This window comes from Leptinotarsa decemlineata, unplaced genomic scaffold (assembly GCF_025532065.1).
Source record: "Leptinotarsa decemlineata unplaced genomic scaffold, Ldec_3_MD MMD2_tig00026307_RagTag_RagTag, whole genome shotgun sequence".
Lineage (NCBI taxonomy): Eukaryota > Metazoa > Arthropoda > Insecta > Coleoptera > Chrysomelidae > Leptinotarsa > Leptinotarsa decemlineata.
The window spans coordinates 18,662,894-18,690,440 of NW_027412681.1; the positions used below are offsets into that span (position 1 = coordinate 18,662,894).

General features: G+C 37.5%; 1 protein-coding gene across 1 annotated transcript; it reads right to left on the bottom strand.

Moving 5' to 3' along the window:
- Nucleotides 1-24,744: 24,744 nt before the first annotated feature.
- On the bottom strand, nt 24,745-27,197 carry LOC141485156 (uncharacterized). The gene is made up of 2 exons (XM_074181283.1): nt 26,457-27,197; nt 24,745-26,393 (listed from the first exon to the last, which is right to left on the bottom strand). Exon 2 carries the CDS (start codon nt 26,387-26,389, stop codon nt 25,268-25,270), a length of 1,122 nt encoding a protein of 373 aa, XP_074037384.1. The 5' UTR covers nt 26,390-26,393; nt 26,457-27,197; the 3' UTR covers nt 24,745-25,267.
- Between the last annotated feature and the right edge of the window lie 350 nt (nt 27,198-27,547).

The following is a 27,547-nucleotide window of genomic DNA, read 5'->3' on the forward strand; positions in this document are numbered from 1 at the left end:
CATTTTCTGAGTGTCAACTCATTTACTCCAAAACCTTAATTTGTCGTATTCTAGGAAAGCAGGAATCCCGAAAGGAAGTAACCTTATACTTCTCTGTTCTGAGGCGGATATACTGTCTCCACAACGTTCCGAGAAACTTCAGCTACCTATTATTTGACTCGCAAGCACGATGTTATAGTATTTCCTGCCCCCGGAGTGCCGTTTCCGTTTGCGAGGATCAATTACATGATCGGATGTGTTTGTTTTGCCATTACTCGGTGGCATGTATGCCTGCAGATAGATTTCTGGATATAGAGGAACGACAAGAACGCTCAGGTAAAAACTGCAGCTGTTTGATTTGATAAACGGATTATCTATTCTGTTACTGAACAATTCAAGGGTGGTCTGTATTTAGGGGATAGTGTGTATAAAAGAGCCGATGTGATTTTCTACCACTTACCAAAATCCTACCATAATTTAATTTTAACGTTTGTATGGCAATACCGAATAGCTGTCATCCACAAACATTTGACAGTTCTGCGAAAACGAATGGTATCGGTAGACCACATCAAAGATTTTAGGACCAAAAAATATGTTTGCGCTTATTCAATTTGTTTTTCAAAGAAAAGTGCAGCATGAGTTGATGAAATTGATATGTTATATTGTTACGCATATATTTAGCATTATTTTACGATAACATTGATGTCATAATGTTTACGCGAAATAGCAGTATTTTGAGATTACAACTTGAATGACAAAATGTTTTGAAAGAGCCACTTGTGGAGGCTTTGAAAGAGCCGTCTCTTTCATGGCACGAAAACTGGCTCTTTCAATACACTACAAACTATCAAATAGCGCAGTTTGTTGGAGATGTCTATTTAGCAGCTTGTAGCCTACAAAATGTTACTTAAGGATTCATCAAAACTGGCATATATCCAGCTTCAGAAAAAAATAAAACGAGGAATAAGAGAAGAGAAATAAACCTAGAAAAGTGAGAATGTCAACAAAACCAAATATAAAAAAAGTGAGTTCCAAGGCACATGATGAGTCCAGTGATTCCAGCGCCAACATATCTTTACGATGATTCCTCATTAACAAGCTCAGATGATTAAAATAATCTATTGGAATTAAAAAAAAAAGAGAATGCTCCACAAGAAGATAAAAATTATTGTATTGTGTGTAATGGAGATTATTCTAAGAGTAAAGTAGAATGGTACCAGTGCGATATTTGTGATAATTGGGCACATGAAGGTGTTACAAATTTCTTGCAAAAATGTTTCTAGATGATCATTTCATAAGAAGACTGATTTTTTTTTAAATAATAATAATAATAATTATATTAAGATGCTCGAGAATATTGTAAGATTGTGATTTGAACCTGATGAATAACTGTGATTTTAATAGAAATAAGCAATGTTCAAGTTTGATTAAGTTTTTTTATAAGAGATACATAGTTTATTAAGGGATTGTTACTGCTGAAACACTATTTGTTTTGTGAGGAAGAGCCTTGTGGCATTACAAGGTTTCTAGTTATTCAATTATTTCATAATAGATACTGTTTATCAAAAAAATGTACATTATATTGCTTAAGATTGTTGGAAGATTGTGATTTAAGACTAATGAATAACTGATTTTCATAGAAATAAGCAATTTTACAGTTTAATAAGATTTATATAACCGATAAATAGTTTATTAAGTAATTTCAATTTGATGAAAGACTGTTTTTGTTTCGTCAGCGCCAGCTTTCATATTGTTTTTCACCACTGCAATAAAATCTCACCTACATTATTTTGTGTGTGTTTCTTTTGAACCCTAAGACGTTCTATCTGGTGCATAATACAGGACCAAATTGCAATAATGGACATAAACCTGAAAAAAAGGGTTACAACAGTGTACAGGGTGCAATACCAATGGAAACCGAAAACAGGTAAAGTAAGGTGAGGTAAGGTTCATAGTGAGCGGGTCGATAGGACTCTACTGCAACTTGCTTAGGTTTATTGTGACTGACACCAGATAGGTCGAACTTCTTGTCGAAGCCAAAAAATTCATTTGGTAAGTGATTTGCAGGTCTTATGGCAACGATAAAAATAAAATAAAAACAACAATTTGAATCATTATTAAATATGTGGTAGTTCATGTTAGACATGCATATGCGTGAAAAATGTCAGTCCGTTCTCCTGTAAAATGTTATGTGTTGAGACTACGCATCTGTTTTGGGTACCTCACACACATCCGTCTAGCATGACGTCGACAGATAATAACCTTGCATTTATTTGAAAGTCAAATCAGACTTGATGGCTAAATCTGGTAATGAGAGGTGAATAAATTTATTTTCGATCAAAGTGATGGCATATTCCACTTTTCAGATATTGTTACGCCGATATCATATGCCGATATCGTAAGGAATGCAAAAGCTACAAAAGCTACACGGACCCTAATTTTCAGTATGGAACAGGTAGTTTGGGAAATTATTCAATCCACACGAGGGTGGCAATGACTGAATTTCATCTTTAATGCTAGATAGTATTGGGTCGAGCGCGCAGTGTTATTTTATTTTTATTTTCAATACAGTGGAACGTGCGACATCTGAATGGTGTATGCAATCTTGTGGATCTTCAAATTTACATGATATTTTCCATGAGGCGGTGTTGCCATTTGCCCCATGTTCTCTTAACTATTCTACTGTATGAAATTTTGTGGATCTGGGGAAATCTGGCAACACTGTCTTATGGAGATTCCCATGTTGGGACAAAAATGTGCAAAACGGAGCTTGACTTTTTTCTCCAAATTTACATGGTATTTCCCATAAGGCGGTGTTGCCATTTGCCCCATGTTCTCTTAGCTATTCTACTACTGGTTTCTTGTCTTATATAGGAGTGTAGGCTTTCACGCCTGGCGTCAATGTATTGGTTGGTTTCTGGGTTTTGTCGTGGTCTGTTGTTTCAGTTGATATGTCAAGAAGAGTACTTCGACCATGCCACTGAAGATGACTGCCGTAGTTGCAGTTGAAAGGTTTGGATATTGTAACCAAAGATGACCATGGCAAATCCCGGAAACCAACGAAAACATTCTCATCTTATCTTCATGAAAATATCAGGTTTATAAATAAAATGAGATTTGCTTCTATTCGGGCGATTACTATCAAGGTCGTAAAGAAGTAGTAGTAGAAATTAGGCACAAGTTATATTTTCTATCCTATATTTAAAAAAAAATAGTCTTATCTGAAAATGATAAAATTACTGAATCTTTGGGAAATATCGAAAAATTGTCAAAATAATACAGGGTCATATTTAAAATTCCAAAGTTGAGGAACCTCCACGTGAAAAGACGCCTCATATAAAAATTCTGTGATTATATTATGACTGTTCAATAAAAGTTGCTGCGGTGAAGTGCGAACAGATTTCCGATAATTCTGCAGAAAAGATACAACGAATCATTGAATTTCATACCATTTTCGTATTCTATCTCACCGTTCACGAGATTTCCATGCTCAGACTCGAATTTGGATAGCTGTGGTATATTTAAAACCCGAATGTACCCTTTGGAATATCTCCTGATTGCTTCTTTCCCGAGCGAATTGTTCAGGAAATATTTAATTTATCTTTAAAGCCAATAACAAACGACTTAATCCTCAATCCTCAAGCAAAGATGGCGAATAGAACAAGTTCTCGAGTGTCTTATATTCGAAGAAGAAAAGAGTTCAAATACATCTGTAATTTCCACTTTAATTTCCTTTACTTTTTGAGCAAACTGAAGAAAAGTGGAAACCTGAGCCAAATTGTAGTAACCGGAGACACTCCTTTGTAATTCATGGGATTTCCCGGTTTATTTGTCATTCATCCCAGTCCCTTCGCTGCTTGTCTACCTTCTTTGTCTCTCCCTATGCTGGGACCGCCTTGTCCTTCTCTTTTCGAACTGCACTGCGCCTAATCTCTCTCGGCTCCATTTGTCTCAATCTAAAAAACAATGTATTATTTAAAGATGCTACCCTGCTATTCCGAATTTCAGTTTACTTTTCCTGGAGAGTGTTAAATGTTCTGAAAGTTCTGGAGATGCCGCACGAGAAAAGTTGGGCGCCATATTTATGGCTGTCATTCATTTTGGTTAAAGAAAACTGTTATCGTTTTCGTAATTAAAATCCTCCGGGGTAGGAATATAACGGTTCCAGGAAATGCGAAGTAAAATATTTCAATTTGTTTACATACGAAATTCTGATGAATGTACTACTGGATGTACTAGTTATTGAAAATGTCGATAAGGGTCTAGAGTTTGATGTATATTGAAAGAATACGAGCACTTTCAGGTATATCTCTGATAGCTCCCATCATTGCCTATAACAAAAAATTGCGGGACTACAATTTCTTGTCCACAGACTGCTCACATTTTCCTTTAGCAAAGATACGTATGAAATCGAGAAAAAATTGTTAGGGAGGTTGCTGAAAGAATCGGGTATCCATCAAACATAAGATAAACAGAAGTTTAGGAAGTATGTTCGTAATGCATCAATTTTTCGAAAAGAGAAAAATTCATAATGCTTCCATATGAACCCAAATACACAAATGTGTTGGTCTTTACCAAAGTCTGGGCTTTACCAAATAACCTGCGAGTATTTTGATAGCAAATCTGTTGGTGAAACCAAACCGCTTATACAGCGTGACTCACGGTCGATGGTAGGTTAGACGTTTCTGGAAAACGCAAAGCATGATTTTTCTGAAAAATTCCCTCTCACATTTCCTTACCTCACCTAAAATATTTTCAGCATTGCGGCGCTGCCACTTCCATCAAAAAGTCCTAGCAACTTCATTTTTTTAAATGGAACACCCTGTATATTAATACATTTTTGAAATCGCTCTGGTATTTTAATACTTTTTTGTTGATAATGTTCTATACCTATCTCTATCTGTTTTCGAGATAAAAAATACATTGTGCTAAATATGGTCCAAAACATAGCCTTAATTGAAATCAAGTACATCAGTACTCTCAATTCATGAAAAGTTGATATTTTGATGATAGTTTGGACAAACTCGAAATATTCAAATAACATCAAGAAATCGACTCCATATCATACAGGGCGTGCTAAAATTACTATTATTTCCATTGTGCATAAAAGTAGTCAAAAGTTCATTTTTTCAAATGAAACCCCCTGTATATTACTCGGTGAATTGAAAGATGGTTAAAAATGCTTCAAGATGAGATATCATGTCCCTATACCTAAATCGTCAAGTTTTCTCAATAGAAACATTATTTTTTTTTCAGAATTTGGATTTAGGTAGCAGTGGAATTATCAAGCTAGTAGCAGTTCGGTTACTTTTATAATAAATTTACAAAGAGTTATCGACGGTGTTTCGATATCGATTATTCAAACGAAGTTCTTATGAAATTATTTACTATACACATGAACAAGGTGATCAAATCATTGTCAGAACGTATAAAAAATTCAACCAAATGTATCCTGAATTAACACCACTGAACGAGAGGAAGTTTGTAAGGTTACAAAATAATTTCCTTAACTATGGCTCAAACTTTCCAGAGAACAACTGTACCAAAAATCAGTGATTTCTAGGTAGAAAGTAAGATTTTGTGGGCTAAATCATGTGAAAGTACAGACAATAATAGAATAGGATGATAATTCAAAATAACAAAATTGTAAACAAAATATCACATTTTCACAATAAACGCTGAAAATGTTGTCCATTAAATTCTAAATAAAATGTTTTTTTGTACGCGACTTGTGGTTGCTTTTTCAATTTCCTGGGGATCCAGATCTTCAATACTCCGCACTATTCGCCGTCGCAATTCTTCTTTGGTAGGCACTGGAGTACTGTATACCCTTTCTTTTAAAACATCCTATAAAAAGTCAAGTGGCGTGAGATCGGGTGATCTCGGTGGCCAATCCCACGGCCCTGAACGCCTAAACCAACGATCGTCGAAGAGTTCGTCAAGTTTCCTGGAACCTTCCTGGGTGGAATGACCTGGCGCTCCGTCCAAGTGAAACCACGAATTCCTATATTCCTCTAAAGCCAAATTTTCAAGAAAATCGGTTACAGTCGTCCTTAATATTTGGAGATATCTCCAAATATAATATTTGGAGATATCTCACATTCAATGTGTCTTCATAAATAAAAAAGATATTTTTATTGTTCTTCAGAATACAGAAAACATTCAGGTCAAATTTTTCTTGAAAACCCATTTCTTTTGTAACATGAGGATTATGATCAGCCCAAAAATGTTTATTCCTTCTATTGAAAATACCATCCCTCGTAAATTTTGATTCGTCGCTCCAAATTATTTTTGACAAAAATTCCCGATCTTTCTGTGTATGAATCAAAAGGGATTCACAAGAATGCATTCTTGTGAATCCCTTTGGTAAATTTATACGGATGCATGTGATACACCTAAATATTTTTCTGCACTGCGAATGGAAGCTTCTGGATATGCATAAAAATATGCCAGAACGTTAACAGTATTGCCCTCATTTGAAGTAACAGGTTTTGGTAATGTTGAAGGCGCTTTTAACATGGAGCCATAGTTAAGGAAATTATTTTGTAATCTTACAAACTTCCTCTCGTTCATTGGTGTTAATTCAGGATACGTTTGGTTGAATTTTCTACAAGTTCTGGCTGATCACACTGTCCGTGTATAATAAATAATTTCATAAGAACTTCGTTTGAATAATCAATATTTGCATTCATTTTTGGCGATTTTTTGAAACACCGTCAAAAACCATTTATCAATTACTTATAAAAGTCACCAAACTGTTATGAGCTTGATATTTCCACGGCTACCTAGAAATCAAATTATTTAAAAATTATTTTTTGTACAACTGTTATTGAAAATCTCTTTGATAGAAACACTTCCACCAGAACACCTACCAAAAAATCATTTAGAAAAGTTCACACATGCAGTTCGTGCTATTGGTAATATTAAATCTCTGTGAAGTTACTGACGATGACGAAGTAGTATTCAGTCCAACTGTAGAAAGTCCTTCATGACTAACCAATAATCCTCCTTAAAATAACGTGAGTTGGCGTATGTAGTTGTAACATATGCCTTGTAATCCAAAGATGGTGTGTTCAAATCCCATGGATCATATAATTTTTTTTATTATCAGCAGTAACGTTATACAAAAAAATTTGTTTGATACATTTATTAAAAGTGATTTTATTTTGCTCGTGAGTTTGCTCCACTTGCTGACGCTCGTTTTGCAACAATTCCCACTCACAAAATAAAATGCCACTTTCAACACTTGTAGGTAAAACGTGAATAATTATTTTTCCACAAAAACGGCTTTATTAAGAAAACTTAACGATTTAGGTGTAGGGACATGTATATCATCTTGAAGTATTTTTCACCATCTTTCAATTTATCGAGTAATATACAGGGGGTTTCATTAGAAAAAATGAACTTTCGACTACTTTTATGCACAATGGAAATAATAGTAATTTTAGCACGCCCTGTATGATATGGAGTCGATTTCTTGATGTTATTTGAATATTTCGAGTTTGTCCAAACTATCATCAAAATATCAACTTTTCATGAATTGAGAGTACTGATGTACTTGATTTCAATTAAGGCTATGTTTTGGACCATATTTAGCACAATTTATTTTTTATCTCGAAAACAGATAGAGATAGGTATAGGACATTATCAACAAAAAAGTATTAACATACTAGAGCGATTCCAAAAATGTATTAATATACGTGGTGTTCCATTTAAAAAATTTAATTGCTAGGACTTTTTGATAGAAGTGGCAACACCGCAATGCTGAAAATATTTTAGATCAATAGAACAGATAAGAAAATGTGAGAGGTGAAATTTTCAGAAAAATCATACTTTGAGTTTTCCAGAAACGTCTAACCTACCATCGACCGTGAGTCACGCTGTATTAGTCGCTACAAGGAACATGTTTAGCATGTTTGGTTCCATGGACCGGAGAAATCTAGTATCGCTCAACATGCCATAGAGAACAATCCTCAGAATAAGCGAGAAATGTTGGAAATTGTTGAGACCGGCACATGACAACAGGTTTTTGGATACCTTAGAGAGCTTGGAAATCGAAAAGTGCGGAATGAGTTCTATGAATAGCGACAAAGGTTCTAAATAAAAAACAGATAAATATCAGAGAAAAAATGTAGGGGAATGATATAGAGGAAATACATAACAAATTAAAGGTAAGTACAGGTAGTTTAGCATAGGAAAAATGAGAGGTATTAGTCAGGTAATACTAAACGATAGTAGTTAGATATAACTAACAGGTGGTAGTTAGGCCACCAGCATATAGAAACGCTAACATAGTTGTCAATTTCAGTTATAATGATGTTGGGAAAGTGTTTTCGAAAGATTCATTTTACGCCAGATATTCCAGTATGAGTTATTAAGATAGGATATTGAAATCACTGTTTTTCATACAGTTTGTGAAGCAAACATTGGTAGTGGAAGGAAGAATCGCTATTCAATGATATATACAGTTAATTTGAGTTGAAAGGAGCCATTCTGAATTAGCAGGTAGTAAACTATTCAACCAGCTACCAACCGATCTAAAAAATATTATTAGTTATGCCAACTTTATGACATTTCATTCCATTAACTCTTCACCGGTGCCGTAAGGTATCACATTCCGTCGAAATAAAAAAGTACCGTTTATTTTCATTGTATTAGAGAGAGCGCGCTATTTCCTCTGGTACCTTCTTAGCTTCTTATCGTTTTTTCAGTCTCAAAATGTCAGTTGAATAGTGAACATTTCAAGAACAGTAGAAGCATATCGGTCTATGACACCGTACCTCACCGAAATTAGACGTGGAAAGATAGACAGACAACACCGATATCGCAAGTATATTTTTCATTGTTAATTTCTAGATTTGTTTGACAATCCTGAAAATATTAATCATATAAATTACATGATTTATATTATTACAGCAGTTGGTACAAGAGGTTTTACCGGAGTCTGAAACACAACAGGCTGATGATAAAAGTGATGATGACGAGCGAAACCATACTGAAAAAAGAAAAGATGATCCAGACACTGAGCAAGAACTTGAAAAAAAATCTTATGAGGAAGAAAATATTATAGAAACAGAGCAAGCAGAAAATTACTTCACGGAAAGACCAGATAACTTATACTACATCGGTAAAAATGAAGTCACAAAATGGAAAAAGTACTGTTCCCCATTATCAAAATTCAGAACAAGATCAAAGAATATTGTTACTAAGTTACCCGGAGTGAAACAACCAGGTAGAAATCTAGTTATACAAAACCAACAGATGTCATCGAAATTGAAGCTTCAATTGGTTTATTATACTTATGTGCGGTGAAGAAATGGAATCGACTATGCTGTGAAGAAATATTTGCCACCGATGGAAGTTCAGCAGACCTTTTTTGACTTACCATGTCTATGCAGCGTTTTCTTTTTCTCGACATATTCGATTCGATGACCACTACACAAGACTCGAACGACGAACCGATGATAGGTAAGCGCCCATCCAGTTTGGAGTGTCTACATGACAGAATGGTACTGGATACAGCCTGTAAAGTCGTCAGGAGTTCGGATCCCCTTCTCTGCATGGTCCGTGACCATGAGAGAGCAGGAATTGGAGCATTTCTCCTTAGGGCAGCTGCTCGAGCAGCTGATGAACTCGGTATAGTTTTCGACTCTGAACGAGGTGACTACAACTCTGTCACCGAGTTGGAACCCGTTCAGCAAAAAGCTCAGATAAAAGCCGCAGAGATCACCTTACTTCTGCGGAGACACAGGGATAAGCCGATGCATGGGGTCTTCTTCAATAACATCGAAGACCTTGGCTTATCAAAGCGCCTGACGTTCGCTTTTCTCAGGTCGAGTGGGCTGAAGTCGGAAACTGAGGGGTTCATCATGGCTTGCCAGGATGGTGTCTTCAACACCTTAGTCTACCGCAGTCGCGTGATGGGTATAGAGGTTCCTGACACAAGGTGCAGGGCCTGCCGCGAGGCGCCCGAGACCCTAATGCACTTGCTATCAGCATGTCCAGCATATGCGGTCTCGGCCTATATCCATCGACATAACGCGGCCCTAAGAGTGCTATATTACCATCTACGGCACTCTTACGGTATTGACGAGACACCGGTGTTGCCCTACGCTCCGGGGGATATTGAATCCGTTGTGGGGAACGAGAAGTGCCGAATTTATTGGAACTATTCGTTCCCCACCCTCAGGCTCATACAAGCTAATAAGCCTGATGTAGTCCTTCTCGACCACCAGACCAAAACGATATTTGTCGTGGAGTTTTCAGCTCCTGGAGAGACGAATATCGTCAGAAAAGAGGAGGAAAAACGGATAAAATATCGAGATTTTCTCTTCGAACTCCGCAGACTCTATCCAGATCACTCTGTCAAGATGGTCGTTCTGATTGTTGGAGTCCTTGGTGGAATGATGTCTTCTCTACTCTCGAATCTCAAAATCATACCGGCTTGCCGCACTAAGGCAGAAATCTTAGCCGCACAGATGCAGAAGGCTGTCATTCTTGGCTCACTGCGTTTGCTCAGGGCACATGATTCTCGGACCCAATGATCACTTACCCCACGGTGTGGGGAGTGCTCATTGGTTGATTATGCTGGCGCGCCCTCCCGAATGTATCGGGGCTTCGGGGGATAGGGCCTGACCAGCGCACACTACGGTGAAAAAAAATAATAATGATAATAATAATAATAATAATATCTTTATTTCCAATGAAAAATAAAATGCATGGTATTCATCTTGTTACACAAAAATCCCAAGGGGGAGTTCACCCGAGGGTGCTCTACCACTCAACCCTTGCTATTTTAAATAAGCATATTATAACTTGAAAACTGACCTAACTAGTCCTAAAACCTAAATTTTTATTTCACAATCATTTGGCATTTGACATTTGACATTTGTCATTTGTTGGGTCACCTGAATATTCACCACCAATAACCAAGTGGAAAAAAAGAAAGTTGTATGAGAGATAACGAAAAATGACTACTTGTGAAACACAGATTATAGAAAAAAAAAGGGGTATACGAAACGGAACTGCATCAGAATGTGTTAACTTGCAGGAAACTTTTAAGCTCTTTTTTGAATTTATATAAATCACTATGGTGTTTTAGCGAATCGGGAATAGAATTATAAAGATGAAAAATCGAATACGAAAAACTTCTCTGGAAAATTGCGGTCTTGTGTAGTGGATATGTGATTACATTTTTGTTTCTCAAATTTATGTTGTGTACGTCTGTCCTGAATGTTATTTTACGATATAAATAAGGCGGATTTCTGTATAATATAATTTTACGAAATAAACATAATGAATGAAATTTGAACCTATCTTTCATGTTAAACCAGTTCAGTTCCGCAAGCTTGTGGGACACATGTTCATACTTCCTAATTCCATATATATAACGAATACAAGAGTTTTGAACACGTTGTACTCTGGACCAGGTATCGTAGTCAAGACAAGGTCCATAGTAGGGTGCTAATGCCGACTGAACGCCTCCCCCCACTCCTTTTGACCTTGAGACGTCACACGACCTTGAATGACGTCACCTAACCTTGAACGTCGTACACGTAGTATGAGCTTGAATGCGGTGTTTGACCTTGAGTGTGGGGTTTGACCTTGACGTTCGACACTTCGACTACCTTGAGCTTGCTCCATGGCATTGAATGTTGACCTTGAATGAAATCGTGACGTGTACAGAATATAACCTTGAACAGTGGGCGTTCGGCGTTGTCCCCTCCCTTGTTGGTAATTCCTATATAAGCTCAGAATATCGTATGACGTCACCTAACCTTGAACGTCGTACACATAGTATGAGATTGAATGCGGTGTTTTACCTTGAGTGTGGTGTTTGACCTTGACGTTCGACACTTCGACTACCTTGAGCTTGCTCTGTGGCATTGCATGTTGACCTTGAATGAAATCGTGACGTGCACAGAATATAACCTTGAACAGTGGGGTTCGGCGTTGCCCCCTCCCTTGTTGGTAATTCCTATATAAGTTCAGAATATCATGCTTCCACATTCAGTTTAGACACTCTAAAATACCCAAATAGGTAAACAGAAGTATTTGTCGAATTCCAAAGTGAAGACAACGAGTATCAATCCATTCGAGAGGGCGTTTTCGTCAGTGAGGTGAATATATATTTTATTTTAATCAACCGTAATTTCACTATATTTATGAATATGGATAATTTGAAATTTGACATTGAAAAAATTAATTTTTCTATAATTCAACAAAGTGAAGCTTTAGAGCAGAAACCTATAAACGCTCTGGTTATTGATAAAGAATATAAAATTGAAAAAATGTCAATGTATTCCACACGATATGGTAAATCAATTCAAGTAGTTTTATTGGATGAGGAAAGTGATACTCCTTTTAAAGCATGGCTTCCAAAACGTGTAACAGAGCAATTACCAGAAGACTTCATTCGTGAAGTGAATTCATCCAAAGCCAAATTCACACTTACTTATATGGGTCAAAGTTCGCAGGATTATCCTGGTGCTAAAACCCGATCATTGATGAAATTCAATGTTTTAGATTGAACATTTTGAAATTATGATTTTTTTTTGTAAATAGTGAAAATATGGTAGATTAATATAAAATATGTATCAACTTGGTCACTTCATAGACATAGTCAGATTTCAAGTGAGTATTTTTTTTTATATTATTTGCAAACTAATGAATGCCATTTATGAATTTTCAGAACTCACCATTCTATAAATATGTGGATGCAATATTCAGCCCAAGAGTGGCCGGAAGCAGTGGATTTGGATTCCGCCATAAGAAAAATGGCTTGGGAGATGGCTGATCTGAGTTTTGATGCTCTACATTCATCAAATTATGATTTGAGTGTATGTTACGATGCTGAAGAGGTGCGAAAACTGTTGGAGCTTAGTGAGAAGTATGAACTCGGTGTGGCATTGTGTCATAAATATTCATATGGGAGTAGAAATTTGGATGAGTTCTGTGAGTTAATAATTGAAGCAGACTTGAAACATTTTCTTCAAGACATATGCACCTACCTACCGCAAAATATCATAGAGAAATGTCAATTGGAACCACAGAGTCCCAACCCGCAACTGGAAGAAGCGATACATATTTGAAATCTGTTGTATATGTTTGTGAATAAAGTAATGTTTCAATCCATATTTGTTTGTATCTAATTGTTTGGTGAATAAAAGATATAACATAATTATTGAGTGTTTTATTATTTATCAATATCGAATATTTCATAGCATATTACATGTCAATCTTATTACAATCCAGTTTGAACAGAGCCATTAAGAGCATTATATGATAGAACAGCATCGTGGAGGATGAGTGCATATACTTTGGTGTTTGCTGGAAACTTCACCTTGCGTGTTTCGAATTCTATTTTGATGTCGACAGTGGATGACTTCATAGCTTCGGGTTGATGGGAGCAGTCGATAATGAATAGTGGGTTGTTGCGAAAGCTACCAATATCCATCATCGGTTCACTCATAGTTTTATAATAGTAGCTACGTTGGAAGTTTTCATATGCATAGTAAGCTGATGAGTCTAACTTCTTGTCGAAATCCAGATTCCAACGCTCATATGGGTATACTTCAGAGTTCAGAGATAGTCGAATATTATTAATATTCACATGTGTGAATTTCGTAACATCTTTTGACATATTTTCGGATTGGTCGGTGTTTTGAAAGCCGATGATGATATATCGTGGTCTTTCGAGGCTGCTGGTTGTCTTCACCGCTCATATATCCGAGGATGTATCACGAAGTGTGGGTAATTCATAAAGGTCCCACATACGATAAGCCACCTTCACTTTAGCATTATTACCATTTTTATTTATGCGATTCAATAGTTTCAGTTTCTGTCGATCTTCCGGCACAATGTGCCTGATTCTCCATTCTATTTTATTGATTTCCAAATCTGCATCGACTTCCCCAATGAATGAATTTTTGAATGAGCGAGCTATAATCAAAATGAGCTCCTGCTTCACATTCATTATCCCCTTATTGTAATCTTCAGCAAAACCCATGAGATACTTCAAGGGTAATTTACCACTAAATACATTGCTAACGGGATCGAATATATCTTGTTTATTCACATCGAGTCCCCATCCTATCGGTAGTAGCGAATTTGCATGCGTTTTTCCGAATGATATCATCGTTTTCATTGTGGTAGTTATGCCGGGTTTTCGAACAACAACCACTTGCTCACCACCCATTTCATAGCGAATTTCGTCGAAGAGAAAGGCGAGAGCATTATTGGATAGGTAGCACCGCTTTGTGGCATCAGATGGTGTGAACTTCCCCTCGATATAAATGTAACTATCTGCAATATCGAGTATGAGATCTTGATAATTGATTGGAATTCGTATTTCATCTGAATTTTTGTAATATGGTGAACCATACGGCTTATATGTATGCTCATGAAGGCTGATCAGGGAATGGTCGAACATGGGCTCCTCGAACACTTCCAATTTATCACTTGTGGTGATTGTCGCCATGTTATTACTATTTTTTATATCGCACCTTCAAGCCAATAGATTTGAGAAAGTTCAGGCTACTAGCACTTATTCTATATCTTGACCGTTTGGCAGATATACGTGGAATGAATCGACTGCTGGATTTTCGCTTCTTTAAATGCACATGATCGTAGCCTCCACCAAATACATTATGCTGACTCAACTGCTGCCGCTGCGGCAATCGCTGACTATTGAAGCACAACCCCATTTTTAGAAACGATAATCGCAGAATTTATAGTTCCATCAATGAATATCACCTGCTCAGCGTTAGGAAGTAACAAATACTGAGTAACAATTTGATCAACTTCAGCTTTATATTGACTTTTTTCAAAGATGATCATCGCTCACCATCGTTTTTGCTCGATCGTTTGAATGCTTATCGAGGGTTGTTTTTTCAAATCAGATTGCAGCGATTTGATATCCTTATCCATATGCTCATACTTTTTTACAAATTCTACTAATTTCAGTCCAAGCATAATGAGATCTTCCCTCACTGATACGGAATATTTTTCTACTCCATCTAATTTCAAATTAATTTTGTCAATATCAGTATCTAATTCTCCTCTCATCTTGGAGATGTAAAAACCGACATATCCTCGATTAACACAATCCGTACTCTCTTCAGGCTCTGCTATATTTTTCAAACGTTTATTTTCCATATCAGAGTTTCCATCGGTTGTTAATTTGAAACCAACTCCAGGCTGCCCACGCAAAACAGTATTTGAAACTGCCTTACTTCTGCGACCAAACTTATCGATGCTTCCTTTACTCATTTTCTTTATGATACACTAATGACAGTCATCGATGTTCTGAATCAACGTATGAGAAACGATGATTGTTACTAATGACTGTCGTCGATGTTGTGAATAAATATATGAGAAATGATGATTATTATAGCTTTATCAATTCCAATTTGACTATTATTTTTTCACCATTGAAATTGATCAGATTACCATTATCATCCAATATGCGAAGAGTGATATTGTCGAGGTACTGACGACCACCAGGTCGGATTGGCATATAAATAATATTTTGTGGCTCCTTGGTGAGTTTGTAACCGGGCTCTACATCAATATCAAATTCAAAGATGCTATGGATTTCATCGCCATTCGAATATGCTCCAGCTGTGACATTACAATCCACACGAATAATCCTCACCTTATTGATATTCACGGGCAATGTTGATTCATGTATTTCACCACAATTGAAAACATTGTCATCGAACCCTAGAAGTTCAGCAATGCTGTTTTCATGTTTGAGATGAATGTAATATTTCGATCGCATTTCACATTTCAGAGTGTTGTTGTTTGCACGTAGGAGAAATACTTCGTCGATATTTTCTTCAATTCCATTTTCTAGTTGCACTTCTTTGGATTTCATGAATCTTTGAATCACCTTATTAATTTCATCAATTTCATATGCCTCAGGTGGAATTTTTATAATAGTGGGGGGTGAGATAATTGTCTTCGAATAGCCGATAACATTATTCTTAGCATCTACATTGAATATGGAATTGTAGGAGTAGAAACCATGTAATCCCAGACCATAATTACTATTGGTATCCAATTCGATGGGTGGGTAGAAGTTGGCACTCAACTCGCTAGAGTATCCCGACAATGAAAACGTGCGTGACATGACTGACGAATTTTCGATGACTCATGTCTTTTTATTGCTGACAGCAGAAATTGTGGACCAATCGTCGCTTTTTCGGTGGTCTATCCATATCATTATGTGTGACTACATTCACATCATTCACTTTACAATAACAACAAAAAATTTTTCTTGTAGGTGGACCATCATTCATATCGGAATTACTACTGCTACCGCTGGAATCATTGTAATGCTCTTGACAGTACTGATACTTCAAGACATCAATATCATTTTGTAGGTTTTGTGGTAACTTATCCCATACAGATGCAATTTCATGTGATGCACACCCAATCAACACCTCTTTCGGCATATCAGCGAGTTGTTCTTTACTCATTTTTTGTAAAGTGCGTACTCTGGAATATGCGATCAATGAATGACTCATCCTCTTGATACTCATCCTCTTGATACTCTCCCGTGTTAGGAATCACACGTTAAAAGGTAAGACCTCGTTAATCCTTAGCTCACACAAGTTTCGACTTCTGAGGGTTGTCGTTCGTAGGGGTGCGACAGCTGGTTAACGGAAAAACAGATTTTAAACAGATTTTTATCCTGTACTGGTGTTAACTCCATGTCTTGTTCTGAAGAAACTTCAAACACAAATGGCCACACCATACTGTGTTGAATCGTTGTTCACGCTTATAGTTATATGTGATAGTATTGATAGGATTCGAACCCATATAAAAATAGTGAATCAGTTCTTTGGGAGTGGGTAAATCGCCAAAACTATCAAAATATTTTATCGAAGTTCCCCTTTTTCTATATGCTACCCAATGTGTCCCTTGACCATGTCGACTATCCAAATTTACTATGGCAGATTCATATCGGAGTGGTCCTGATTTTGGTAAATCGTCACGCATATATACCCCCTGAAAATATGGAATCGTCATTTTCTTAGCGTAATAGTTGAGGTCGATATTGGAGAGAGCTCTTTTAGGTAGCAAATTTATGAGTTTTTTGAATTTTGAGGTTTCAAATAGACTCCTAATCCTTTGCGGTAAGGCTTCAAGTAGATACCACTTCCTTGTTTACCTATAGCAATTGCCTCCATGTGTTTATTATGGCGATTCGTCTCACTCAACTGCTCCCTACTCGCTTTTGCTGCTTGAACTGCTTTCGTTATACCAGCAGTAGCACCGGCTAAACTACCTAGTGCTGATAAACCAGCAAAAATTGGAATGAGTGGTAGTATTCCACCAATTTTAGGAATCGGTATGATTCGCGGTGTGCGAATTTTCTTTTTCCCAGCTGCAGCCCTCATATATTTGCGTGCTGCTTTGAGTGCAATTTCAGCTGCTCTTTTAGAATTTTTGACAACAAATTCACTTCCACCCGCTTTGTGTAGAACATCACGCACTTTCTGAACGATCCCAGAACCAAAAGCTATCACCTTAGAAGCTTTCAATATTTTTTTAACTTTTTTTTTCTTAATAGAACGCTTTTTCTTCGGAATGTGTGACTGCTTGGGAGATGAGTCACAACCCATACCAAATCGGCGTTTCCCTTTCATTATATTCGTAACTAGCCAAGCAGCTCCTTTTTCTCCAATAGTAGCGTCTTTTGCTTTGACACGATTCCAAGCACTTTCTGCAAGCTCCTTATCCGCTATGTGTCTAGCTGCAAGATTATCGGGGTTCTGTGAATATGCAATATCGTGTTTTTTGCATGCAAAATCCAGCTGATTGACACCCGAATCACCTCTCAACAATCTTTTCTGCAATTTGGTGCCCGGACCGCAATACTGATAGCCAGGTAAGTGTAATTCAAATGGTAGATTATTGATGAGGGAATTGATCAATCCTCTACCAGTTTTATTTGAATGCAATTCAGTAGATCTGCATCGACTCATAACCCCTATTTAAATAAAGGAATCGATGTGGAACCCTGCTTATATAGTCTCCAACTGTCATACAATGCGCATATTGAAGCAGAAGCAGCAATTTTCCATCGATAATTTCGATGAAAAAGTGGGTGGTGGATCGGGAAGCGGTGTCAAACAACGTCACGGATCTTTACTTCCACTTTCTATTCGCGGCCTGATTATTGGACCTTCTAACTGTGGCAAGACAAATGTTATGATTTCTTTGCTAACGCATCCTCTAGGATTACGATTCGCAAATGTTTATCTTTATTCAAAGTCTCTTTACGTGAAGTATTATCTCCAATCGAAGGGTTGGGTTTTTACACTTTTGCCAATAATGCAGGTGAAATAGTAGAGCCTTCAGACGCCAAACCTGATTCGATATTCATTTTTGATGATGTTATGTGCGAGAAACAGGATATTATACGATCATATTTCAGTATGGGTCGTCATAAAAATGTGGATTGTTTCTATTTAGCCCAAACATATTCACGAGTTCCGAAACAATTGATACGAGATAATGCAAATTTTATCGTAATGTTCAAACAAGATGATATGAATCTCAATCATATTTTTTCCGACCATGTATCACCAGATGTAACATATAAGCAATTTCAAGATATGTGTGCGAGATGTTGGGAAGATAAATATGGATTTTTAGTAATTGATAAGGATCGAGAAGTGGTAAATGGACGTTATCGAAAAGGATTCGACGCTTTCATATATCCTTGACGTTCTTGAAGAATTGAATCACTTGAGTGCTAGATAGTGGAGATAACACTTCATTATACAAATTCTATACAAATATGTTTAAAAAGAAAGTTAATTGAAGCAACGGATGCCGTTCGGAAGAAATTCAATTATATCAAAAGTAGTCGTCTAGGTGATCAATCAGCACTCGAGAGGATCTATGAGCCAATAATAACACCTTTGAAAGTAATATCTGCCAATACTGAAGGAGCATCTCAAATGAATCAAGTGATGCAGAAAACAAAGCCTGCTACACCATTAACAGCCAAAACTATAATTGAAAGTGAGTGGAAACCGAAATTTGAACGGGCTTCCTCGAAGGATCTTCAAACCTCTCAATTGACAACTTGAGATTCACAATCACCTAATGTATTCGATGATGGTGATGAAGTACAAAAGCATATAAAAAAGTTACTATCAGGAAATCCCTCTTACGATACAGTCTTTGGAGTACACATGAACACTGAAACGGGAAATTTACAAATGGGAGTAGCTGATGTGGAATTTATCGATGAGAAAATTGTGTTTATGAAAAATGGTAAAACTATTGGCTCTTATCAGGGCACTCCAAAACTATATAACTTGATATTCATGAAAGTACCATCGAGAAATATCCCCTCTTCCGATATGACTACATATGGTGATATACTCAAATTAACAAAGGCTGCATATAAATACAATGAGAGAAAACAAGGTCTTCTATCGAATAATTGGAAGAAATATAGAGAAATAATCCTACCATTATTATCCAATGGAAACCCTAGTAGAGAAGGTGCTGGCATGATCAAAATACCCACCCAGAAAAAATATATCAGAAATAAGCATACAGATTATGTTTATTGGAATGAACTCGAAGAATTGATTGATCGCCTTCGACTACTTTGGAGTTCACGACTGGCTGGACATACCGGACATGATAATGAAATATTAGCCATAATTGAGGAATTACGTGAAGAAGGATTAGTCTATTGACCGCAATATCATGAACATGATGTGTGAAACTGGCTCAGTCGATCACAAACGATCTAACTATGCATACCACAATTGATAAATTTGGTCGTAGAAGAGGTGGTGTTAGTAAACCAATAGTTGGAAGATCTGGTGTTGGATTCATTCTCACACCAAATGGTGATTATGATATTCAGAATAAGCGGTTTCAAAATGTTGGTGAACCTGTAGACAGTAAAGATTCTGTTACTAAAGGATATGTTGACGATCACATTAGAAAAGTCAATGAGACAACTCTGAAGTATTTCCAAGAATTCATTGCATCAACGCTACGTAACATCGGAAAACATATTGATTCAAAACATAATGAGGTGCAAATAATCATTGACAAAAATGCACTCATCATTTCTGCATTAGCTGATCAATTGAGTAATGTGGAAAAGCGAACTGACGTAATAGCTAAGTTGGTTGATACTTTTACTGAGCGAGTCATTGAAGTTTAATAGTCAATCGTTACACTTGCACCTGAACAGTAGAAAAGTGATTCCTCAATTTTATCATCTTGAAGAAGTCTTAGAGCAGTAATATGAGTAATGCAAAATGGCAGGTTGTGAAAGAAATACACAAGCCGGCGCGTCGAAATTTCCCCCGCCGGAAGACAATAATAAAGGGTTTTTCTGACTTGTGGCAGATGGATTTGATGGAAATGCAACCATATTCTAAAGAAAATGAGGGATGTAGGTACATCCTTATAGTTATCAACTGTTATTCAAAGTTTGTATGGTCAAGGCCGTTGAAGAATAAAACTGGTGATTCAGTTACTGCAGCTATGGCAAGCGTGTTGAAAGATGCTAAATATACTCCAAAAAATTTACAATCTGATCATGGTACTGAGTTCTATAATTCGAAATTCTCATCGTTAATGAAGAAACACAACATCAATCATTACTCAACATTCAGCACAAAAAAAGCTGCAATTGCAGAACGAGTAATCAGAACATTGAAGAGTTGGCTTTATAAGGAGTTTTCACTTCAAGGTCATTACAAGTGGTTGAACATTCTTCCTAGAATTACTCGTCAGTATAACAACAAAGTTCATCGTACGATTGGTATGAAACCTGCAGATGTGAAACAGTCTACTAAATTGTCAATGTATGCCGAATCTAAGAGTCCACATGTGAAACGTAAAAAAAGTACGTTTAAAATTGGGGATAGTGTTCGAATCAGCAAATATAAAAATGCATTCGATAAAGGTTATACAGCAAATTTTACAGCTGGAATATTCAAAGTTGTGAAAGTTAATAATACAGAACCTATAACTTATGCATTAGAAGATGTGAATGGGCAACCAATCAAAGGCTGTTTTTATGGGCTGGAGTTGAATAAAACGAAAGATCCCAATACGTATTTGGTGAAGCGAGTTTTAAAAAGAAAAGGACATCGCCTCTATGTAAAGTGGCTGGGGTTCTCTGAAGATCACAACTCATGGATCGATGAAAATTCTTTAGTGTAATGACATTATCATGATTGTACTCAATATTAGATAAAAAATAAAAAAATAGTGTATTAAAATTGTTTTATTTATTAAAAACTAAATAGAATAATAACCTTAGAAATGATGCAAGTAATATGTAAACTATTGGTTTTATTTTTCATAAATTCAACATATTGAAATCACTTCAAGATGTGTATGTTAGCATAAGATTTCCATGAATCCTCCGTCTCTCTATCCGCTCTTCATGGGTTAGACACCAGCATTCTCGAAAGTGGACATCTCTGTTGGGGTGAAATTGGCCGACATTCTCACACAATTGCCAATCATTTCTACAAGCACTGCATAAATTGTTCCAACAATCCACACTATATTCACCACATTGTAGACATCGCTGGACTAATGTATCGCAAGTCGCTACACAATTTATGCATATATTCCTTGAAATGCCCATATTATTACACATAATCTCTTTCGAACATTCTCTGCACTGCTGGCGGTAGTCACTTACTTCTAGAGTTGAACCATTTATCCTCTTCCGAAGTGGGTCTGGATTCCTTGCCACAACACATCTACGACACAGGCCGGTACATGGGTTGATATATGTTTCAGGCCAATACCCATGGCAGTTGTAACACACTATATGTTTGCCAATTTTGATTGGAAAGCCGCGTATTGTCGGTTTTGTATCCCACTCTTTAGGGAAAGACATATTCACTGATAGATGTACAAATATTCAATCGATGAATTTAACTACACTCTCACGCTCCCATGTTTCCCTCTTATAAACAGGTACCGTGAAGAGTGGGGTAGAGTGGAGGGAGCTACCACCACCACTGTCAAAAATCATATAAAAATCGGTGAGTGATTGTAAACTTCAGTCAGTATTCAAGTATCACCACAAGAATACATTAATATGTCTGCCCAGAGAGCTGCTGTGTTAGCATTATTATCTCAGAGAGATAATAATAACCATGAGCTGGTGGAAGAGTTTGAAGACGTTGGACAGATAGTGGGTGTTGACGAAGAAAATGATGGTGGAGATATGCAGTATGAGGTGAATGAGCAAGGTGCAGAAGGTGGCTTAAATATCGAAGACGATGAGGCAATTGAGCAAGGTGTTGGGGATTTAGATATTGATGATGATGAAGAAGGTCTTGTTGAAGAAGAAGATGAAGGTATCGCAACAGATTCGACTCACGAGACTGACGACAGCGGAGTAGTTATTGGCAATGTTGAGTGGTTGAATATCACTGAGACATTGGATGATCCGTTAGATTTGTATTGTGTAACGGATAGCCATGTCAGGATCAAAACGATTGACGGTGAAATAGAAAAGTTGTGTTGGTGTTGCTTCCGCTTTTATTCTGTGCGGAATAACAATGGAGGGTATTATGAGCACGTCGACATTCATTACACCGCCCGCTTCATGGAGATGGGGCAAACATGGTGTAAAGCATGTGATAGGCCTTTGACCAACTTTAGGAGAATAGCCGTCTGTATCATATGTAACAACACCCCACCTCTGGAGATGTAACCGTGGACCTTCGGGTCAACAAAAAAAAACAGCCCTTTTCAGGGCTACATTATTTAAACAAAGAGTAGATATCTCATAATGAGATTGCAACAACACCCCATCTGCGGAGCAGTTACCGTGGACTTTCGGGTCAACAAAAATACAGCTCTTTTCAGAGCTACAAACAAAGTGTAGATATCTAATAATAAGATTGATCACTCAATCAAAAAAATAGAATATTTTGAGTGTCACATAATCATACGAAGAGTTGTTTGTAATATATGGATATACCTCTAAAATGTACATCCATATACATATGAGGTATGCACAAATGTGTTATAGAATATGTAAGTTCTCTGAATATCTTATCTTTGTAAAATAAATCATATTGAAAAATGATTGTTTAAGCGTCCGAGTGGATTTGAATCTGTTTGATAACATACTAGCTCTCTCTTATCTGAACAATTGCAGAATTCATGTCAAGATTTGGAAATATAATTTTCATAAGACAATATTTCAAATTCGAGGGTGTTTATTCAGAGTAGTCAATAAGAGTAATTGGTATTGTAATTCAGAATATTTATTTCAAAGGTGGAAAGGAGAGAGGGAGGTAGACACTGCCCCAACCACGCAGTGTCTCGTGTACACCAACCAAACAAAATGTGTACTCCGAGGAAGGATAAAGGATGGGTGAAATAGGGAAAAAAATAGGGAAAAAAAAGGAAAGGATTACAAGTCGTCGTCGTCGTCGCTGTCATCGGGTCGGGGGAAGTACTGCCACATCACCGAACCCTCAGAAAACGCCATTTCCTCCGCAAATGCGTCGTCGTCCCAGAGATCGTCATCATCATCCGAGCTGCTCGAGTCTTCGGAGTGGTCTTCGGTACTGGTCACATGCAGTACCTGGACCGAAGATGTGGAAGGGTGATGAGGCGTGGTGGTTGAATCGGCCTCCATATCTGGATTCTCCATATCGGAATCCTCCAACTGAAGATCCGGGAGTGGCGCTGTAGGTTCTTCCGCCTGGGGTCCGGTCGTGGAATCGGCTTCCTGGTATGTTGACATGCTGACGATAGCTACTCAACTGAAGATTACATTGAGGAACTCCTACATTTATACTCTTGCACAGGAGGGGGTATAGTGGGAGGCGGAGTGGGGGGGAGGTGGGGGTCGCAAAAAACGCGCCCCGGATGCAAGTGGTGGATGTTGAGCGCCCCAGGCCGCGAAGCGGCCTGCTTCGCGATCGTGAAGCGATCGCGAAGCGATCACTTCGCGATCGCCTATACAACCTTTCCCTTCGTTACTTATCCGAATATACATTGCTTGAAATTTCTTTATGATACGAATTTTTATCAACATTATTAAAATAATGTTCCAAAGATATTCAAAGATAATGATTAACTGTTTCCATTTTCTAATTAGTTCGTTTTATAGCGAAACAACTAACGTTTCACCGCAAGGGTGTACCGATATAGCCCTATTTTTTTCACTACTACCAAAAAGAGTGGTTAGGTTGAATGCTGCCCCATCCACGCAGCATTCCGTGTGCACCAACCAGGTACTATGTGCACTCCGAGGAAAACCTAACCTAACCTACCTGATCATCATCATCATCATCATCTATAATGATGATGTCAGGTTCGGGAGAATCAACCACCACGATGATATTTGGTGGAGCGATTTGATGATCTTCAAGCCACAGTTGATCCACAAGTTCTGGGCTGGCAAATTCATCATGTTCAAACTCATCTTCGTCTGAGGTTACATCTTGTTCTTCATTCAGCTCTATTGTTGTATCTGAATACCCATCGAATTCATCATCGGGAGATGTTGAATCAACTACAGCAACTTGAATGTCACCATAGGACCAATTCTCTGGTGGGGCAAAATGAGGTTCACTGGTGGAATCAGCTTCCCGAATAATTGGTGTTGCTTGATTCATGATGAACGAACAAGTTGAAGAATATTGAGAATACAATCTTATTTATATGATTTGAAGAAAGTGGGGTAGAGTAAGGGAGGGGAATATGTGAAAAATAAAGACCTACTAGGTTATTTATTCAAGTATTGATGTGAGAATTGGGGAATAAATCCAATATAATATTCATTAGATTCATGATTTTATTTTTACACATTCACATAAATGAAATTTGTTTGAATAATGTTGAGAGAAGTAATGATGAGAGAAGTGTCAAAAGTTTTGGAATTATACTCAGAGCATTACTAGAATCACTTTTATTTATTCTCTAGAAAAAATAACTATTTTACAATTCACACACTTTCAAATGATGGAAATTCTATACAATTATTCTATTTAACTAATTTTATTCTATATACTACATGTGACTAGAAAATGACTAGAATGAAGGAATAAATACTGCCCCAACCACGCAGTATTTTGTGTGCAACAACCAAAATAGATATGCACTCCAATATTCCTTATTTTATTTTTTCATTCATAACATTCATAACCTTAAAATTAACATGCAAGTTTTTATTATATTCCTAAAATTACAATTTTCTTATTCTAAACATACATCTAACTTAAACTAAACAAAAATATATTTACATAAGGGGTTAGGTATTAAGGAACCCCTGGCACATGGCATCCCATTCCTGAACAAGAGGTCCATATTTTTGGATGTAAGCCAAACTCTTCCCTTGTTGCGAATCTTCTTCTTGAAGTTTCGCCCTAAGCATAGAGAGTCGCTTCTCTAATTCCAGTTTCTGGGCCTCGATGGTGGAAATATCCGCCATCAAGGCCCTTTTTCTGGAATCAGAACCATCCACAACCTTCTTTTCCCTCAAATATCTCTTTTTCACAGACTGTGCATAGGTAATAGACTCTTTGAGTTTATTACCCTCTACCACAGTCTGTGAAAGGACATTTTCCGGGCCAACCTCTTGTTCGGAATGCTCAACACGTACCTGGGGGGTGACTGGAGGGGGTGACGCATTCCGATGGACCTGGGGGGTGACTGGAGGGGGTGACGCATCCCGATGGACCTGGGCGACGACTTCCACCAAGTTCTGCACCTCCATCAGTGGAAGGGGTGCTGTAGGCCAACCAACGTAAGGTGAGTTCTTTTCACACTTTTTGCGAAAAGCACTCAACTTACCACCCCTCCCACCTTTGGCTTTGGATGCCTTCACAGGTGCGGACTTCTTCACATGTGCGGACTTCTTCACAGGTGCGGACTTCTTCATCTTCTTGGCCCTCTTCACCGGTTTCTCGAACTCATCCCCTGAATCGATGGGGGATAATAGTTCCATGGGCGATAAGAAGCTTTGAAGATGCGATAAATCCGCCAGAGACTCGTCCAGGTCCGGGTTGTAGACATTCAGTAAATCTTCGATTTGGGGTGCTGACGAAGAAGTTGGTCCACTGAATGTCGACAAAGTTGGTGGGTGGTCAATCTCCTCCTCCTCGGGGGTTGGTTTGAAGTCCTCGAAAAAGAACTTCAAGTCAGGAGCCGCCACTTCCTGGGTGGAAGTCATCCCCGGTGGTGGAATGGGAGCCGCCACTTCCTGGGTGGAAGTCATCCCCGGTGGTGGAATGGGAGCTGCAGCTGGTGTTGCAGCTGGTGGTTGTACCATGATGTCCTGTAGGACAACCACCCTCCTCCGCTCTACATCCTCCAACTGTCTCTCACTGAGAGTGGTAATCGGGGTCATCAGAGCATTCCTTAGAAAAGACATGATTCTAGAAAGAGAAAATGAAAATATTAGACAATATAATATAAATAGTATGAAAGTGTGTACTTACATCAAGCTGCTTGGAATTTTCAACTTCAACTAAGTTGGCTGGCAGGTATCTCAGGTTGGCTGCTTCTTTCGAAGGAAGACTGCAATCGAATGATGAACTGTGGCCTCCTCCTCATGTTTTATAGCCGTATGCTCCCTACCACTTCGGGTGGGAATGGGAGTGGGGGTGGAAGTGGGGTAGGATAATTCGTTTGAAATATTCCACAAGTATGAATTTTACAATTTGTTGAACAAACCAGATAATGAGTGAAAAAATTCAATTACTCGATTGCTCTTCCAATAAGGCAATGAGTAAATTTAATTTCTTGTCACTTATACTGTTTTCATCTTTCAGTACATTCAAAAGAATTCTTAAATTTTGTTCGGAACTTGTCTGATAGAATTCAATATCGTTGTGGCCCCAAGGTAATGTCTTGGTGGTATTAGGAATGATGAATCGCTTATCATCATTATGTGATAGCGCGACTTTATTGCACATCAACGTGTAAATATCATGTAAATCACTCCTGAATACATTCATCTTTCTAAATATTATACCGCCTGTTTCAACAATCCTAATGTAATCTTCAATTGAAATTTGATTTTTTATAACGGATTTTTTAATACCTTTTGCTTTCTTTATTTCATCAGACACACTTTGTACATGATATGCTTTCGCACCGGTGCCATGGAAACTGATGATGGGATCACTCGGAAGTTCATCCTTCATATTTCCAATCACCGATTTGCTAACTGGCACATTGAATTTATTACCCAACCTATAGTTAGAAGTGTCAAATTTGTCAACATTTGCAATCATAAAATTATAAAAATTATCCGTCATTATTTTCAGTATCAAAGAATCCGTATCGGTATAGAGAAGAGAAGCTTGTGGTCCGTAATGTTTTTTGATGACATCATAGAAAAAATCATAAATGACTTTTTTCGACATATCCAATATACTGAACCCCAAATACAATGGTTTATTATAACAAACCTTAACTTTATCCATATGTATGACGAGAAAGTCTTCCGAAAATATGGATAATGTTTTGAAATTGGGACGAGCTATCAAAGCATTGGCACCCATACCTCTTCTTATGGATTCCCAAT